At 32.6% G+C, this 20,518-nt stretch overlaps 2 protein-coding genes across 3 annotated transcripts; both read right to left on the reverse strand.

Annotated features, from left to right (window-relative positions):
• Window positions 1-2,497: 2,497 nt before the first annotated feature.
• LOC132037816 (GPI-anchored protein LLG1) lies at window positions 2,498-5,214 on the reverse strand. Its single transcript, XM_059428450.1, has 3 exons — window positions 4,907-5,214; window positions 4,757-4,813; window positions 2,498-3,111 (listed from the first exon to the last, which is right to left on the reverse strand). The coding sequence occupies exons 1-3, from the start codon at window positions 4,992-4,994 to the stop codon at window positions 2,750-2,752; spliced, it is 507 nt and encodes a 168-aa protein (XP_059284433.1). The 5' UTR covers window positions 4,995-5,214; the 3' UTR covers window positions 2,498-2,749.
• Window positions 5,215-7,617: 2,403 nt separating this feature from the next.
• Window positions 7,618-15,141, reverse strand: LOC132037658 (phosphatidylinositol/phosphatidylcholine transfer protein SFH13). 2 transcript variants are annotated; one of them, XM_059428205.1, is made up of 15 exons: window positions 14,826-15,141; window positions 13,649-13,758; window positions 12,865-13,162; window positions 12,566-12,665; window positions 12,216-12,482; window positions 11,642-11,719; window positions 11,447-11,551; window positions 11,278-11,327; window positions 11,070-11,169; window positions 10,865-10,963; window positions 10,666-10,779; window positions 10,425-10,584; window positions 8,840-9,228; window positions 8,691-8,765; window positions 7,618-7,883 (listed from the first exon to the last, which is right to left on the reverse strand). In XM_059428205.1, the coding sequence occupies exons 2-15, from the start codon at window positions 13,653-13,655 to the stop codon at window positions 7,863-7,865; spliced, it is 1,863 nt and encodes a 620-aa protein (XP_059284188.1). In that variant the 5' UTR covers window positions 13,656-13,758; window positions 14,826-15,141; the 3' UTR covers window positions 7,618-7,862. The 2 variants fall into 2 exon arrangements, with proteins under 2 accessions (XP_059284188.1, XP_059284187.1); XM_059428204.1 differs by having other exon boundaries at window positions 13,649-13,761.
• Between the last annotated feature and the right edge of the window lie 5,377 nt (window positions 15,142-20,518).

A 20,518-nucleotide genomic window follows, 5' to 3' on the forward strand; every position in this document is an offset into this window, starting at 1 on the left:
TTGTTTGGCTGGGAATGGAGGTCCTCTGCATTGGCTAGTGATGGTAGTGTAGTTCTGAAACTCGAAGCTAATAGGGCAAGCTACATAAATATTGAAGCAAAACATTCTTCAGCAAGTCTTTCAAGCTCTTCAGGTAAAAAGTTTTAAGCAAACAGAGATTTGCGTAGTCATTGTAAAGTGATCATCGGTTAGTGACAAACATGCAAAAACTCTGTCCGTCTCACAATAGCTAATAAACAAGTTATCAAGCAACTCAGGGTGTCAAAAGTTCCCCTGGTTAACGAAGTTATAGAGTTTCCCTCTTTCAGGTATATCGATGTTTTTAAATTGCTTGATGGAGGATAACAAGATTAAATTGCTTTTAGCTTTTAAGTCACCAACAAGATAAGTGACTTCTAAAGGTCACTTGCTGAAAGGATGACTTAGTTGAACCACACATGCTGTAACATATGAATTGTGGAAGATCAGCAAAACTTGAGGCGCTGAACCCCCAAAGGAATGGGGACAATTTTACTAACTACCATCTTTCATGTTTTGCTCGATTTGCCAAGCCTCAAATTTGGTTTTCCTTCTCGTCTTCTGGCCATCAAAAGATCTCTGCTTTCTTCCACCCAGGTATTATCTACCATGACATAGTTGCAACTATTCTTAAAAGTTACAATAGTTGCAACTATTCTTAAAAGTTACTATACTTATTATCAGTTTGCTGCTTATGACCTAAAAATATGCAGTACCACCACGCACAGTATCCTTATCAATGAGCTGTCTGTACTTTTCCACCCCAAATAACAGGTAGTCGTAGATGATATTTCAACCACATGGAATACACATCCAAGCTGCAATGTGAAATCTACTTCACTTTTATACCATCAGACCTGTTATTCCTTTTCCAATTTCCATCACCGTGTATAATTTAAGCACACAAGAAGATCCACAGCCCACATAACAGAGTATAATCGAACACAGACACTACTCCTAGTTTCTTCTGAGTATCATCAGATAGACAATTCAAAGCACACCTTGAGATGCACAAATTGGAAAAACATCTATATCAAATCCATGTGGAGCTATGCAGAACTTTCAAGTGCGCGAATACAAGGGAGATCGAAGCATATCCTACTGTCTGTTGACCTTTATACAGAGCTTCTAATGGATTTTTAGCAGAACATCACATGATCTTAACTAGAAACTATATGGAAAAGTCAGAAGTTGCTCAAATTGAACATTCACAATCCTAAAAAGTTTGCTTTGATCCTTATAATTGCAATTACCTAAACATAACAGGAAAACACAACCACCCCAAGTTTCTAAATATTTTCTTCCCTATTTGGAAGACATTCAAGCATGTTAAAACAAAACCTGATTAAAAGAACACAATCGCAACAAATCAGCAATGAAAAAAGCAGCATAACCAAGTAAGCAATGGACCAAAAAGATCCTCAAAATCAAAGGGAAAATAACACATCCAGATCCCAGAAAACATAAACAGAAGAAAATAAGCTGAAATATGAGAATACCCAACATCTATTTTATAAATTTAGTTTCTTTAACAACAGTTATACTTGAAAAAACAAAACCAACTTAACAGATCTTTGGTCAAACTAATAAGATGACACAAAATGTAACTAGGTGTACTATAAATCTAAAACACCCACAATATTTTAGCTCCTAAAACTACCAAATAATGATATTATCAACTAAATCTTGGCACAATAAAAGTGGAAATAGAGTTTTAAAAAAGAAGCTTACGTTTCTTGACCTGAAGTAAATTCCTCCCAGTTGAAGTTTCATTAACAAAAATCCCATCTGTATCATTATAAAAATGTCAAATAACAACATTCATAGCAGAAAAAAAAATGGAAAAAAAAAATTCATAGAATAAATACCTGATAAAGAAGCTGAAGCTGAAACACCAGCTAAAATGGAGAAAGAAAAGAGTAGAAAAATACAAGAAAAACAATGTTTCAACTCCATTGTTGTAAATATGAGCTTTTTTTTCTGATCTAAAAACAATCAATATGCTAAAAAGAAAGGTTCTTGAAAGAAAGTTTTAACAAAAACTAAAGAAAAATTTGATCTTTGAGAGAAATACAGAAATAGAAAGAAATGTATATGGTCCCTTTCCTTTTAACAACTGTCAGCTATGTTTTTCTTGCCAGCTAATTTTGATACAGTAGTTTGTTGTGTATATATATGTACATAGTGGATATATTTATAGTCATATTTTTTTAAAATAGAAATATAATTTGGGTTTGATAGCGACATATAATTGAAAATATATAAGCATACATTTACAGCTAACGCCGTTCCACGCGGATTTGTGTATGGAAAATTAGAGCCGTAGTGCATTTCACATCGCAACGCTCAAACTCTCATTAATGTTCAGTTAGACCTTTTATACTTTCTGCAAACTGTATCCAAGAACAACTTCTAAGGATATTTGTAATATATCAAGAAATTGAAAAGGGAATAAAAGAAAAGGAGTTACTAATGCCCGTACTGAAAATACCGCCAAATAAAAGAATCTTTAACAGATCCTCGGATTACCAAGGAGAGTCATTTACAATACACAAGTATCAGCAATAACTGCTGCTGTTACATATCAAGAATTACAAGAGGAGTCTTAAATGAATTTGTTGTTGATCGTTAATCAGTGGAACCGTGGCACGTGGTAGAAGAAAACCCAAAGTTCACACAATATTTGACAAAGAAAAGAATACAGAAACTACACCAAAAACTTTATTGATCTTCAGAGAAGCAACAATAACAAGCCCATAAAAGCTGTTGCAATCATCAGCACTGGTGATAGTCTACAGCTCATGTGACTATTATTAGCATTAGCAGATGCTGATGGTGCTAATCCAGGACATGCTAGCCCATTTTTGTCACCTTTGCACAAGCTGGCAAAAAGACCAGTAGGGTATTTCCCGCGAAGATTAATGTAACTGAACATGGTAGAGGCGCAATCATTTGACAAGTCATTTAAATCATCTGCAAAAGGACAGGCAAATTCCGCAAGGGCTGCACAACATTGTTTGGCTGGGTATTGAGGTCCTCTGCATTGGCTAGTGACGACAGTGTAGTTCTGAAACTCGAAGCTCATAGGGCAAGCTGCATAAAATATTGAACCAACACATTCTTCAGCAAGTCTTTCAAGCTCTTGAGGTAAGAAGTTTTAAGCAAACAGACATTTTCCTAGTAATTGTAAAGTGATCACCGGTGAGTGACAAACATGCAAAAACTCTGTCCGTCTCACGATAGCTAATAAACAAGATATCAAGCAACTCAGGGTGTCAAAAATTCCCCTGGTTAATGAAATTATAGAACTTCCCTCTTTCCGGTACATCGATTTTTTTAAATTGCTTGATGAAGGATAACAAGATTAAATTGCTTTTAAGTCACCAACAAGATAAGTGACTTCTAAAAGTCACTTGTTGAAAGGATGACTTAGTTGAACCACACATGCGGTAACATATGAATTGTGGAAGATCAGCATAATTTGAGGCACTGAGCCCTCAAGTTTTATATCCCAAGGAATGGGGAGTATTTTACTAACTACCACCTTTCATGTTCTGCTCGATTTGCCTCCCCTCAAGTTTGGTTTTCCTTCTCGTCTTCTGGCCATCAAAAGATCTCTGCTTTTGGTTGACAGAGTGGGCTAGAATGATAGTTTCTTCCACCTAGGTACTATCTACCATGACATAAGTTACTATACTTATTATCAGTTTGCTGCTTATGACCGAAAAATATGCAGTACCACCATGCACATTATCCTTATCAATGAGCTGTCTCTACTTATTTCACCACAAATAACAGGTAGTCCTAGATGATATTTCAACCACATGAAGAACATCCAAGCTGCAATAATCTGAAAATCTACTTAACTTTATACCATCTGACCTGTTAATCCTTTTCCAATTTCCATCACCGTGGATAATTTAAGCATACAAGAAGATCCACAGCCCACAAAACAAAGTATAATCGACCACAGATACTACTCCTAGTTTCTTCCGAGTATCATCAGATAGACAATTCCAAGCACACCTTGAGATGCACAAATTGGAAAAACATCTATATCAAATCCAGGTGGTGCTACGCAGAACTTTAGAGTGCGGGAATACAAGGGAGATCGGAACACATCCTACTGTCTGTTGACCTTTATACAGAGCTTCTAATGGACTTTTAGCAGAGCTATCACATGATATTAACTAGAATTTATATGAAAAGTCAGAAGTTACTCAAATTGAACATTCACAATCCTAAAAAGTTTGCTTTGGTCCTTATATTTGCAACAACCTAAACATACTTACAGGAAAACACAACCTTCACAAGTTTCCATAAATATTCTTCCTAAATTAGAAGGCATTCAATTCAAACATGTTAAAACAAAACCTGATAGAAAGAACACAATCGCGACAAATCAGCAAACAAAAAAACAGCATAACCAAATAAGCAATGGAACAAAAAGATCCTCAATACCAAAGGGAAAATAACACATCCAGATCCCAGAAAACATAAACAGAAGAAAATAAACTAAAATATGAGAATACCCAACAACTATTTTACAAATTTAGTTTCTTTAACAACAGTTATACTTGAAAAAACAAAACCAACTTAACAGATCTTTGGTCAAATTAATAAGATGACACAAAATGTAACACCCACAATATTTTAGCTCCTAAAACTACCAAATAATATTATCAACTAAATCTTGGCACAATAAAAGTGGAAATAGAGTTTTAAAAAAGGAGCTTACGTTTCTTGGCCTGAAGTAAATTCCTCCCAGTTGAAGCTTCATTAACAAAAATCCCATCTGTATCATAAAAAAAAAAATGTCAAATAACATAGGTAAGAACATCCATAGCAGAAAAAAAAATGGAAAAAAAATAATTCATACAATAAATACCTGATAATGAAGCTGAAGCTGAAACACCAGCTAAAATGGAGAAAGAAAAGAGTAAAAAAATACAAGAAAAACAATGTTTCAACTCCATTGTTGTAAATATGAGCTCTTTTTTTTTCTGATCTAAAAACAATCAATATGCTAAAAAGATAGGTTCTTGAAAGAAAGTTTTAACAAAAACTAAAGAAAAATTTGATCTTTGAGAGAAACACAGAAATAGAAAGAGATGTTTATGTTCTCTTTCCTTTTAACAACTGTTATATCTATGTTGTTCTTGCCAGCTAATTTTGATACAGTAGTTTGTTGTGTATATGTTCATAGTGGATATATTTATATTCATATTTTTTCTTAAAATAGAAATATAATTTAGGTGTAATAGCGACATATAATTGAAAATATTTAAGTATAGCATTTACAGCTAAGTGCTAACGCCGTTCCACGCGGAAATTGGCTTTCTCATGAACGCGTTATGTTTTTCTATTTTCCTATTATGTTAGGATGAAAATATTTTATGTCAGATGCAACTTATTTGAGATTAAAATATAATTATTATTGGAGATAATGGTAAAAAACACACATGAGATTATCACTTTTTCTTGAGTTTCTACTTAAAGTATCAGGTGTGCGAGTTTCCTATCTAAACTATCACCAGCTAAAGTTGAGTTGTGTTTTAATAAATAGTTCAGGTAGAAAACTCACACACTTAATAGTTCAGGTAGAAAATTCAAGAAAAAATGATAATTCAAGTAGGTTTTTTACCATTATTATTATTATTATTATCATTAGAGTTACTGTTAAACCTGTCAATGGTGAAAGAGGAAGATAGAAAAGGTGAAGGTCAAAGATTGAAACTTTGCACTTGAGTAGCATAGAAAATTTACTTCATCGAAAAATTATAAAGTAATGTAGATATGTATATATAAATTATTGAATTGTGTATGCTTTGCAAGGTGAAGATGCAAATGCAACTGTAATATTTAATACTTGCTTGGTTAGTTATTTGGTAATTTAGCGATGATGATTATGGTGGTTAATGTAGGAAATACTTTTGTTTTACGTTTAAGATGGGTATTTCTGCTGGATTTACTTTAACCCTGATCTAAGGAGAATTAGTTACTCATTAAGAAGTGTGTGATCTAAGGATTTCTTATATGGTATCTTAATTAATGCGTACAAGCTTGTTACTTGTCTAATGTTAAGCCTATTATTATTAGCTTGAGCCTTGAAACCAATAAGAAAGATTCGAGCCTGAAAAATAGCTTCGGATTTTGACATTGTCCTCCTTCTCTTCTTTTTTCTTTGGCTTTTACTGCATTCCAAAAATCATGTTATCTGAAAAGTCACTATGAGCCCGTTTGGATTGGCTTATAAGTTGATCAAACCGGCAGCTTAAATTAAGTTAAAAAGTGAATAAAATAAGCCAAAATCAAAAAGTTGTTCAACCCCAACTTATTTTTTCAGCTTAAAAAGTACTCTAAGCACTTATACTTAAAAAATCATTTTTTTCAGCTAATCCAAACGGGCACTACATATAACTGTCAATGATAAGTGGATTCATTATTTAAAAATAAGACAGAACTTGCTATAGTGGGTTAAACTTGTTGACAATGTTAACAGTTACTCCCTAGTCCCTCTGTCCATTTTTACTTGTTTTGTATATTAAAAATAGTTGTTCATTTTTATTTGTTTCTAAAATTAAGAGATAATTTACTATTTTGTTTCTATTTTACCTTTATTATTAATTATTGGGTTGGAAATTTCAAGAAATTGTTAGTGACTGCACAACTTTTATAAAATATTTTATTAATTTTAATTATCAGATGACTTAGTAATAATTAGTGGTAATATAGTAAAATTATTATTTTATTTATGGCTCCTTAAAGAATGTCTCAAGTTAATACATGACAAGTGAAAAATGTATACAGGGAGTATTTACTTAGGGATACATAATAGATAATGAAAATTGTGATTTGACTTTTTATTGATTCGCCACATCACATAGCATTTGACAAACAACGTGTTGGCCTCTTGCTTCTACCAAATTAATTTTCTATGAGCAGTGAAGGTTGAATTAGAGAACCAAAACCAACAGACATCCACTTGAACCTTTCTCTAACGACGACTGATGTTTTCTAGAAAGGCTTGTAATTTACACACTTGTCCAAGTCAGAAAAAAAAAATTGCAGATTCATCATTTACATCAAATTATTAAACTTTATCAATTTAGTACTCCATCATACATAATTAATATACGTTCTTACATCAGTTTATTACCTAACCATAATACATTAATTTAGTTAAATGTAGTAAATATCTCAAGTCGATCCATGGAAGTCAAGCATGAGGTTGATGCTCTAGTAAAAATTTACTCACAGCGAGTGTATATCTCAATTTACATGATTTGATATAAACACCCAATGCAAGCAAGTATTTACCAGCTTCACGTACTGATCTTTTGGGTCCCAAATCCAACAAACTAAATGATCTTTAATGGTATTTCTAAACATTATTTTATCACATTCATAACAAATAATTTGCATCTTATAGAAATACTTTTCCTGTACTTTGTAATTCATTGTTTAATACTAACTTAATCCAAGAAATACTTTTTCTGTACTTTCTAATTCATTGTGTAATAGTAACTTAATCCAGTGATAAGGGAAAAGTAACAATCAAATGGGATAGAGGGATAAATTAAGATGGTACACATACGCTTTTAAACCCTCAAAAGGCTTTCTTTTAAGCTTTTCCTTTAAGATGTTTAACAGTTCAGTATAATCAACATCATCTTGCAGTACCATAACTGCAAGTTCTGTAAAGGACATTGTACAAAAAAGAAAAAGGAAAACTTTGTCACCACTGCAGGAGTGCATAAGCTAACATCTCCATTTGCAGCATAGTTAGCAGTTAAAACTCTCGTCGCGTTGTCAGAATACTCGAACCTCCAATCTTTCAATAATCAACACAAGAACCGCCGCCTCTGCAACAAAACATTGCAGATCTCAGACTAGTCCACGAAGGATTAACCGAAACCATAAACTTTCAGAACGAAACAAAGATAAGATAGGTTACAAGAGCATAGAAAATAGGATATATCATATGTAGTGTTATGGATATGAGTTGCCATTTAGCTTTCGCACATTTTGTTGTGACTTGAAAATGCGTCCTATCGGTGTCCCTTCAGAAGATATGAGATTGTACAAAATAAAAGATTCAGCAGTTATAACGCATATCTTGCAAGTAGCTCGAGAGTATCTCACACAAATCAAGCCGATATATAGGTAAATGAGGTATGGGATATGTGCTTCTAGGCCTTGTATAAACTCATCGTTCAATCATGATCTCGATAGTGGATCAATAGAGATTATCATATGAACTTCGTGAAATGCCATTTTATCAGAACTTGACTCCCTCTTCTCAGCCCCTCTTTTCCTCATTTCCCATTTCCACCATGATGGCAATGTTATCAGTAGCAGACAATCTCGGAGTGTAACTGCCCATCGACTTACCAGGCCTTTGCAGGAAGGATGCTAAAGCATGATAATGTACAACCATAAAAGTAATGAGGCAACAGAGTGAATCGCCTTCGTTTTAGTTTTCCAATTGGATCACATGGAAACAACCCCCTTGACTCTTTGCCATACATGGGAAGAAATTTAAAATAAAATAGCAGACATATGCAAACACTATCACATGATCAGCTAAGCACATATATAGTGATTGAAACTGTCTAGCTGACAAAATAATGATGACCAACAATATGTTAATATTGTTATGTAATGCTTACATGAAATCTCGACTCTTTTAGGTTTTCCAATAACTCTGCAATTTCAAGTTGCTTCAACACCGTTGCATGCAATACCTGTTGAACATGTAAAACATAATAAGAGAACACTCCAATGACAAAGCCTTACAAGCCTCATTGATGAGCCTTACCCTTTTTGTTTTTTCTAGGTCAACCTCTACGGACTTGATCCTGTTAAGTGATTGATGAAGCATTCGGTCCTTCTCTGCTGGGATCTCAGCGGGCTTTTTGTTTATTTGTTCCAATATATTTTCCAATTTTTGAAGACGCTGCATGCACAGATGGGCCTCCCCTACTCTTTCAACTGCTTCATCATTGACAGACGAACTGCTCCCTTGCTGTTGTTCTAATGCATTAGTCGGAAGAACATTTGTCTGTTTCCTCCAGTACTCAAATGGCAGACTACGAATAAATGCAAAGACTTTTAGTACGAAAGGAATCAGTTTCCTTTCCAAACAACTGAAACAGCTGCTCAGAATCTTCTCCTGGATTCTTTCACACCAATGAATTGCCCAGGTACCTAAAAAGCAAGAATACTGGACATGAATCCCACAATATATGAGTTCTGAAATTCATACACACAAGAATCATTATTTCTTCTAGGTTATCTTTTCCTTGGAGGGTGGAGAAGTGTGGCGAGGCAGCACAACTTCCTCTCAAGTTTATTATAACTTCAGACACGACCCATTCGCACCAAGGAATTCCATTATCTTTCTTGCCAGTATTACCAAGAATTTCTCTTTTTTTGGAACGAGGCTGAGGCTAATAGTGTTCTCTAATTAGTCTGCTATGATTTTGTAATGTTGTTTATCGTTTTGTACTGGAGTGGAGTTACACTCCAGAGAAAAACTTATATGTGCCTACAACCATACATTGTTTTTCCAGTTGATTTGAAAATTGTAGAACTACGAATGTAGGCTATCAAATTTTAAAAGGAGTGTTCACATGAATAAAATAGAAAAGTTAATGTCCTACAAATAAGTTCAGTGACTTGGTTAATAAATTTTAGATAAAGTGTCTGGTTCATTAATAGGAAGTCTGGCCCAAACGTTTACAAAAAAACTAGGAAGAAATTCTACTTTTTATGTTGGAAATGGAAAGATAATGTAAATGTCTAGGCATACAAAGTATTTCTATTTATCTTCTTATTTTAACAAGTTTATGAAGCCAAAGGACCATGGTAAGCTCAAACTCTTTCAATAAAGGACCTTCGTGTATTTTCAATAAAAAACATTGAGGGGGTAAGTGAAAATTTCTTAAAGGATTAGTTGTTGGGAAAATTGAAATACATCTGAATTAGGCCTATTCCAGAAATTAGATGCATAGCTGATTAATTGACCTAAATTAATGATCCATCCAATGAAAAAAGGGGAGGTGAGAAACATAAATTTAACATTTTAACTGAACATCACCTACAAAAAGTAAAACGGAAACATAAGATAGCAACTGTTAGCATTAAAACTAGAGGAGAGTAAGATCTGAGAAAAATCTGGAAAATATGGTCAGAGGAGATAAGCTGATTTTGAATGACGAAATACGATTAGCCCTAGATGAACATGAAAACAAAGGACCATATCTTGGAATTGAGAATTAAATTCAACTAATAGCACTTTATAATTCTCGTGGTGTCTTTATATATACCAAGTCACATCGTACAAACACACTAGTGAAGGTAGCTAACGTTTTGATGGAATTCATGATTAACAAGACAAATACCTTCAGAATTAGGCAATCTATTAGTGGACCAATTCATTGGATTGCTCACAGGAGACTGTTCTTGCCAATGCAGCAATCTATGCTCATTAGCGACACCTCGATCATCTAGGCTGAATTCATCATCACAGCTGCAATAGGCTGTTGAATCTGATGACCTAGCCTATGAAACCAATATTAATAAGTCAACAAAAAGGAGTGATATCTAAAGAAGCGCAAGTACACCATGCTTTGCAAAACTCACTTCTTCATCAACCGGGTCCAGCCTAAAAAATGAGCTACTAATTTCCCTAATTGGTGAACACGAGTCATCAGCATCTGATACTGAATCACTTGTGGATGTGTCGCTACTCCTTCCCTGACCACAAAATAAATTGTCATACAGGGGAAGGCACAAAATGAAAAAGAAAAAGAAAAAGCAGCATGTTAAAGTGAAAATCTACCTTTGAAGGGCGTATCTGAATATAGGATTCAATTTTCCTTTGGTCACCGATTTTTCTAGAGATTTCCTTCACAGTTGTTGCCTCTACGTTATACACAAGCTAAAAGCAGAGGAAAAAATAACAGGTTATTACAAACTATTTCTAACCTCCAGGACTAATTAATATGTCATAGAAAGAAGAATATAACTGAACTGGCATAGCATACCTTCATTACTTCTGGATCACTCCATGGACCCTTGTTAGATCTGAGGCAGCCACCCTCAAAAGAACATGTACAAGAGCCACCTAAGAAGTCGGGCAATTGACTTTTAGAGAGAGAGAGAGAGAGAGAGAGAGAGAGAGAAACAATCAGATAAACGGTTGAATGATTTTATTCTTCAAAGGGAAAACATAGTACAAAACAAATAATGAACCTTGGGTCAATAACTTCAAGTAGTTTACCCAAAGATTTGGGGTCGAGCACCTGCAAAAGTAAAGATTGGAACACCAAGATTCAGTTAATTGTGGTTTGAGAGAGTGCGAAAAAGAAAAAAGAAAAAAAAAATATATATATATATATATATATATGGTTTCCTCTACTACCTGTACTTTGGCAATAGTCTTTGCATCCAGAAATTTTTGAGCTGCTGGCCAGAGCATCTTTTTGAAGCCAGGGCCAGCATTGACAATAAACATCCGATGCAGCGTCTACATATAGTTGTTGGATATTATTAAAGGCATGCCATGACAATAAATTACTTGGACAATCTGATTTATGTTCATAATTAACAGCCATACCTCAGGATAATAGCTATTATCAATTTTTGCCATGGCCGCCAAAAGACTAGCAGCTGTCCTTGTGAAATTTTTTATCCCCTGCATTGACAGCATACCACATTAGAAGTTGAACTTGAATAATAACCAATAGTAGTAATAAAACATGAGGTACAAAACTCTAAAAACTAAACACAGAAAATTTCCTTGAGTGGAAATGATTGGTTAGATGGAAGCGGTACAAAATTGTAGTAATGCAAAAATATACTCAGAATATCAGCACTGCTGCATAAGGGCGTAAATGAAACGATTCGGAGAAAGAAAATCCAATACTCTTTTTAGTGTATGAATAAGCTGGAGAAAATTGATGAAAGTAACTGATCCAGACTCTTTTTCGTGTATGAATACCACTAGAATGTTTTACGCATGTCAATACGACCTAGCAACAGAAAAACTGGATCTGGAGTCAATGCAATTAAATCCAATGCAATTAAATCCCTAAGTGTTCAAAATGGTTCAGAACCGTGCAGATTAGAAAGCCATACAAGTTAGAAACAATATCAATTTGGTAAATTAGGCACCGATAGAATTAACATACTAAGCCTTGCACGTCCAAAATTGTAGTTGTTGTGCAGATCCTTTTCTTTGCGGCAATAGAACAGGCAGGGAACTTCTCATGTAGTGCCCTTTCAAATTCTTGGACATGATATTTTAAGTAGCGATCAATTGTGGTAATCCGCATTAGTTTGTTCGGATGAGCTTGTCCAAGCCTTTCGATATAAACAGGTCTTCCCTCCCTATCAACTCCATGATATCCTTGTGGGTAAAACTGCAATACTTCATCCAACTCTTCAAAATGAAAATCCTGAGCAGTCACAAGTTTCAATTAGAATCTACAATTACACAGAACTATAGTGAAATTAAGGTTCAGATAAGGACATTAAATACCTGCAATATTGTGTCTGCTCCATACTCTTTCCTCCAGTTAAGCATTTCTTCCCACATCGGAATAGTTTTCTCAACATTGAGATCCTTTGCCTTCAAGAATCTACACAAAATTAATGTTAATAAAATTAGGTTAAACATCTGGAGGCAAGATACAAGGACACAATATCCAGGTGCAGAAAACAAAGATGTCTAAGATCCATCTTCATCCATATTTCTAATGACAATTACCATTGTTAGATAGCTGTTCATATGCATGAAAATTTAACGGAACAATTTTTCAGGAAAAAACAGAAACTAACCTCAACAACGTATGGTATTCATCATGCCCGGGTGGCAACAAATTCCTTTCAAGGAGCCTTTGACGTAATTCACAGACAGCATTCTCCTCTTTTGCATCACGTACATCCTCTATCGAAACCGAAGGGAACCTGTAGTCAACTTTCCTTTTTCCTCTTTTCTTCAGAGAGTGAGTGAACTTGTTTGAAGCATTTAATGCCTTTTTCTTGAAAGCACCAATTCTCGAACGTCGTCTTTCGTCCTCTGAAACCTCAAAGTCTGATCTTCTTTCCCTTACGTCATCATAAGCATCCAACCATTCTAGAATACAAGAATTATGCAGAATATGCGTATATGAGTATAAAGAGAAAATGCACAAACTAAGGGTGTGTTGTTTTGTACGGAGGAAAATATTTTCCCATGTTTGGTTAATCAAAATCAAGTTTCTTAAAAATGAGGAAAATGACCTCCCTAGTGGAAGTAGGGAAAACACGTTCCATAAGAGACATTCCAAGTTCATTATTTTCTCCCCACCAACCCAATACCTCTAACCCCCACCCTTGACCATCCCATCCAGCCCCACCCCCAACACCCACTCCTCATCTCATCCGACACCTATAGTATTTTTGCTAGATTCATATAATTGCTCTTGGGATGATTTTTTTTTTTTTTTTGCTTACTTACCAGACGCTAGAAAATAAGTATGAAACCCACTTGTGTTTCAAGAAAACATTTTCCTTCATCCCAAACACACCCTAAATCATCCATAACTGTTCTTAGAGTCAATTATTAAATGGGAACACAAACCTGACATCCTTGCGACAAGCCAGATGTAAGAATGATGGAGGAAACGTGGCCCTTAATGTTCAAAGCAATCTAAGCTGTTCAGCAGGAAAACCATCCGAGCTCAAGTTGCATTACTTCATATGGGACAAGAAGAGTAACTCAATCAAAATCTTAACTTAACACAGAGCAGAAAGAAATGAAAGATGACACAATAACTAATGTCTGGAAGATATGAAAAACATTAATTGATGAAAGTCGCATGTATTTTCCTATAAATTTGAAACATATTCTTCCTATGCAAAGAATCCTCTATTTCATCATCTAGAAATCCTTTCATTTCGGGGGAAGTGCTCGCCCAACATGGCGGAAAACATTTTCTCTAGAAAAACAAGTTCCTTAAAAATGAAAAAAATGACTTTCCTAGTGGAAGTAGGAAAAACAAGTTCCATAAGTGGCATTCCACACTAATTGTCTAATACCCACCCTCCAACACACACACACACCCACCCCCACCCCAACTCCATATCACATCCCCCGCCCCCACACCGCTAGCCCCCCATGTCAACCCCACTAGTAGTCCTAGATTATATATAAATGCTTTTGGGAGAACATTTTCTACTTATTTACCAAACGCCTGAAAATAAGTAAAGTGAACCACTTATTTTTCAGAACAATATTTTCCGTAGAAAACATTTTCCTTTATACCAAACACACCCTAAATGGGAAAATGAAAATTCATTTCCTGGACTTTTCACAGATCTGAAAAGTCCAGAATGCACAGGCGTGCATTATCAAAACACTCCACACCACACATAGCAATTAATCAATCAACTATGCCTCAATCACAAACTAGCGAGTGTTTGCTATATCACATAACCCAAATTCAACTATTTCTTAAACTGATTAGTACATTCACTTAAATGCTAAGTTTTCATCCATCAAAAACAATTTTAGGCACAAAAAATAGGCAAAAGATTAGTTCTTTTATGAAAAAATAAAAGCAGCAAATTGATGATCACATAAAAACTCAAAAAAGACAGTAAATTTAGCTCAGATCTCACAACCCCACATCAAAATTTATCCCAAATAATAACAAGAATCATCTAAAACACATAAACACAAATAAAAAACAGAGCTTTTTAACTTTTACAAACAAAAAAACCCACAAAAATTAAAAAATAAATGATAAAAACCTTACCTGAACCCTAAAAGCAAGCTAAATCACCAATTAACAGAGCTTTTTTGCATTGATAATCTGAAAATCCAACAATTAAACGAAACCTCAATAAAACCCAAAGCTTTAATTATATCAAATCATAAATTTCAAGAAAATTCTTTGCTCAGCTGAGAATGAAAATGAATAATAATAATAATAGAAGGAATGAAAAAGAAAGATTTCACTGTAATCTATATAAGCATATATATATATATATATATCAAAAATATACACAATACACATGGCTTATGCTTTTTCTCTCTCTATATGTATATGTGGAGAGAGAGTATCTTTTGCGCCACTTTTTATATATTATGCTTTGCTTTTTCTTTTATTTTCTTTTTAATTTTTTACGTGTCACTTTTTAAGCATAAAAATTCAAAATAAGCACTTCTAGAATCTTTACATGGAAAAAAAGAGAGAAAAAGTAAATAGCGTGCTTAAAACTTTCATTTCAAAAGTGCTTTCCCTATACAAACATAAAGATGAAATTTTAAGTTGAATTTACATCTAAAATTACATGAATTGCAATTAAAAAATCAAAATTGTTGGGAAAATAAGTAACTTGAATAGTAAAAATATTATTCCATATATTTAAAACTTTGTGACAATATTTGATTAAGTATTCACTTTAAAACATAAAGAAAAAAATTGAAACGTGCAATTTTTAACATGTCATGATATTTCTGTTACAATACTGCATAACAGTATGTTGTGATTAATATGATATACTCCATCTGTCTCAATTTATTTGACTTTTTTTTAATCAAGTAAAAAAATGATATATTTTATATTTAGTGATAATTTAACTTTATCCCGAGATGATTTATACTCATGCAAATATTTATGATTTGTTTTTAAATCACAAATTTTAAAGTCTTCTTTTCATTTTTAAAATGTGTGCTTAGTCAAACATTATATCACATAAATTAAAATGGAGGAAGTCATATCTTTTATATTACTCGATTTTTTTATTTTTATTTTTTGATCAAAGGTAAGAGTATAGTTTTATGTATCTAAGTAAAGGAAATAATATTTTTATTTTACTTTAAATTTTTTTAAGCAAAGTATGCTACATAGAGTAAGGTAACTGTTGCCGCTATTTTCTGAATCTCCTCGTTTGACTCGCTCTACTTTTTCTTTTTTTTTGGCCTAATAACTAAATTTCTATAGAGGAAAAAGAGAAATAATTTTTTCTATTTATTTTTTGAGTCATAAATTAAATGTTTACTACCTATTTCCACTTTGGAGTTGAAAATATTAAATTATATTTTCCTTGTTATGATAATTAAGTGAAGATAATTGACTTATCTGAGAAGTACATTAGCTTACGTTATCTAAAAGTTTAGACTAACTGGGAAATGAAAATATAGAAACTGTTGCTTTTGGTTTTGGATATAATGTATAAGGGGGAAGTCATCAATGCAAGGGGCTCTTAAATATATTCACATTATCTGAACGGTGAATTTATATCCAAATTAATATACACATAATTTGGATAAGATTTTAATTTTTTTTATGATTATTATATAAATAATTTCCATTTAAGTCGATTGGGTAAACGCTTACATTAAAAGTGCACGAGTAAGTAAATTATCAGAACCAAATTAGTAGTAATAGATTACGTGTAATTATAGGAATCTACGAGGATTATGACAACAAATTTGTTATGTTACTTAATAAAACTCATTGGCCTTTTGACATATGACTGTTTCTTTTTCTATTTTGGTGATACATCCTCATGAAATTTGCTTGTGTATGAAATGGAAGGGAATAGAAGTAAGAAAAAAATGATAGAAAAATGATAGGTCAAACATATTCTTTTTGTATTTGTATTAGAATCAATATGTCCAAATTTACCCATTTATTCGACAAAACATTTAGTTTTATCCTAGATAAATCTTAGGGGATTTGTATTATTTCATATGTTTGACCTATCATTTTCTATCTTTTTTTTTCTTACTTCTATTCCCTTCCCTTTCATACACAAGCAAATTTCATGAGGATGTATCACCAAAATAGAAAAAGAAACAGTCATAAGTGTTATAAATTTATTCATGTCTCTAACGGAACTATATGACATATTGAATTTATTTCACATGTCGAAATACTTCAAAAGAAAATCTAATTTACTACTTTACTGTTGATTATAATTTAAAAAATATTTTTTGATAAAATTCAAGTTAAAATTCCGTTAGGATCAGAGGCAAATTTGTTAAAGACAACAATATCCAGTATATTGGGATGGGATGTGTGATTTTTACTTGAATGGAGTGCACAAATATCCAGTATTTGTACTATGTAAACGTGGCAGTTTTGTCAACTGCTGCCTATATAGCACTATAAAAATACAAAATAGTAGGAGCAGATGGAGAAACAGATTTGATTTAATGATGTTGGTGGGCTAAAACCTATCTAGTGTTTATTTTAGTTAGTCGGAGGGGGTGGAATTTCTTTTGAAGATGTCTTTTTTTGGTGACATTAGTTGGTTGGTACACCTCATAATAGACAAAATAGCTTTTATGGCAACCTCTTAAGAAAATGCCATTTAATGTATTTCGCTTGATGGTACCCCTCTTGATGATTGTTTCGTGCTTGAATTAAATAGGCCACTCGTCCGAATTATATATGTCGTGCCGACATAGAGTCGATTTAAGGAAAATTGCTCTTCGTAAAAAAATTCTCTAATTCTCTAAGTTTGAATTTTAAGGATGGAGAAATTATATTCATCTCTTAACATCTTAATATTTAATTTAAGATTATAATCCACCTTCGAGATAAAATAAATCCTTTTTGTGGAAAAAAAAAATACAATATTTTGGGATATTGGGCTGACATGTAATCACAAAATGAGATTTATTAGTGGCACAGTCATCAGCAGCCAAGTGGACAAGTGGTTGAATAAAAGAGCACAATGAAAAAGCAAAATTTCATTAAGGGATCAAATCTTGAAATAATGTCATAACCATATCCATCCAATGTGTAAAAAGCCACAAAGAAAAGTCACCACTAATTCCCATTGGTGAAAAAGCCAAAACTTCAATAACTTAAAGTTCAAAATAAGAAGAAGAAAAAACAATTCTTTTGGAAAATTCAAAAAATAAAGGTCAATAATGTACTTGGAATGTCAGCAAAGTTATTGAGACATTATAGAAGACAACAACATGTGAGAATCTGAAACTTTTTCTGAAGTAGAAGCCACAATAAAATCCCTTGAAGATTTGTTACCCCATTTTTCATCAAATCTTAACACCAACTTTAGCCCCAAAAGTTCCAACCAAATCTAACTAAACAATTCTTTATATAAACCAATGAAGTAAAAATCTACCGTACTACTAGGAAATTTGGTATTAGACTATTAGTTACGTTGTAAAAAAAAATCTTATACTATTATTTATAGTGACCATTTAATTTTATCTCGATTCAATATCTTATAAGCCAATGTGACACGTGTGCCTAGATGAGCACGTTTCAACACAATTTATATGGTAAGAATTTATCGTAATTGACTAGTTTATATTGGTTTTCAAATCTATGGTCACTTACAAAGAAATCAAGATTCCTAATAAGATAATTCAAATACATATAAGAGAATGTCATATCTAGGATTCAAACTTTGACTTAAAGCAATTTTGAGCCCTTTTTACTAATAATATTTCTAACTTTCCTCAAATGAATTAGAAGAATTTTGTACATGTACAAAAAATATCATTTTACCTTATACGTATGATATAATTTTCCGACTAATGAACTTCATTTGAATCATTTCATTGAATTTAGTTCATCAATCTCCATCTCAATCCTCCTGCTTTGTACGAAGTTTGAACCGATAATATGAGCCAGTTTGAAACTGATTGTCCACGCAGACAATTTGTTTTTCAAAAAAGCTAAGACTACATTATTGAGATTTGTTTTGATAAATTATGCAATGAAGCTCTTGTACCATCTTGTCCAGGTATTTTCTTGATTTTTTGTTCGATGTCTGGTATCTGTTTCAGGAGTTTGATTAATTAGAATTCGGACCGACATAAATTTATTAAGAAAAACTATTCTCTACTAAAAAAAATTTCAGGTAACAGAGTTCAAACGCAGACTTTTGATCAAGGTGAAATCCATTTCACCATAACCTTTATCATGCTTTTGTCCAGATATAGTGTGGAAGCAATAGTATCTAATTAGTGCAGTATTGAACAGAAAATAAGGCTCAAGGATCAAAGCAAAAAAGGTTAAAAAGGAAACAAGGTCAGAAGGAGAATTGAGAAAAATGGCAGAGGGAGATAGAGAGGTAGATAAGTCACAATCAAACATAACAGAAAAACGACAGGGCTATAGTAAACACTATACTCTATAAAACTGAGAAAAAGAACAAGCCTATCTGTCTCATCTCGTCACTATCAAAGCTGCTGCAGTATTCCTTCATTTTAATTTGTTTTGAATGTTTTGTTTCTGTTGTTTTTAATTTTTGTGAATTGTAATAACTTTTTGTGAATTTTTTCTTGCTCTTTAATCTATTCCCGTTCCCAACCCATGATCAATATAAGCTTGAAGCTTTCTTCGTAACTCCCGAAACTTCTTCGTAGTGGCTATGTGGGCATATGTAATTGATGTTTATTGAATTGTAATAACTTTTTGTGAATTTTTTTTGCTCTTTACTTCCTTCGGTTCATATTATATGGTATTTTAGTTTTTATATTTAATTCGAATAATTTTTTTATATATAATTGAGAAGATATTAATTATTTTTTATTAAATTTCCCATTATTTAGATAAGTGAATTTTGACATAACAAAAAAATCATATTAAGTTGGTACTATTTAACTAAGGTAATTTAGTAAAACGCTTCATACTTTCTAGCATAAGCTAAGAACACCATATAATATGGACATAAGGAATTATTAAATTACCGTTTATAATATTTGTTATCATACATATTACATAGTAAAATTTAGGTAATTATGGAGCCATATTATCGTTTTCAATTGGAATATTTATTAGATCTTCCTAATTACCTTGCCCCGATTTGGACACTTTTATTTCGCCAGAGTTAATTTGACTAAATTATAAAGCTAAATTGAATTAGATCAACTTAATATTTTAAATTAAATTAAGATATTAGAAATACAAAAGTACTATAAATTGCAATATTAACTTAGAATTAATATTTTAAGCATAATCTATATATGAAGAACTAAATTGATTGTTGACGTACATGTGATGAATTTAATTTTTTCCTTAATTTCGTTTAAAACTAAGCTTAAATCACCACATTTAGCTAGCATAAACTCCTGTTACATGAAATATTATGAGTGAAACTAAATTTAATAATACCAAAAAAACTCTATTTTTATCTATAAATACAAAATTTATATGCTCACGGTTCATAAAGATGTCAATATTTTTCAATTTATGATTTTTATTTTTCAATTTATGATTTTCACCAAGTTGTATTATTTTACATAATTTAAATTATGTTACTTTACAGAATGTCGAGTCGCTTGTGTCCCTTTGGTTTTTGATGATTTTTCTCCTAAAATTCCTTCCTCATAATTATTTTCTTGTTTAAAAATTATTTAATTAGTTGAATAAAGAACATTAATAATAATAATGAAGACTTATCAACAATACATATTTAGCGTGCCACTGAATTATTAGTCATGCGGTAAAAAAACATGTAA

The sequence above is a fragment of the Lycium ferocissimum genome, chromosome 11, assembly GCF_029784015.1.
Source record: "Lycium ferocissimum isolate CSIRO_LF1 chromosome 11, AGI_CSIRO_Lferr_CH_V1, whole genome shotgun sequence".
Taxonomy (NCBI): Eukaryota; Viridiplantae; Streptophyta; class Magnoliopsida; order Solanales; family Solanaceae; genus Lycium; species Lycium ferocissimum.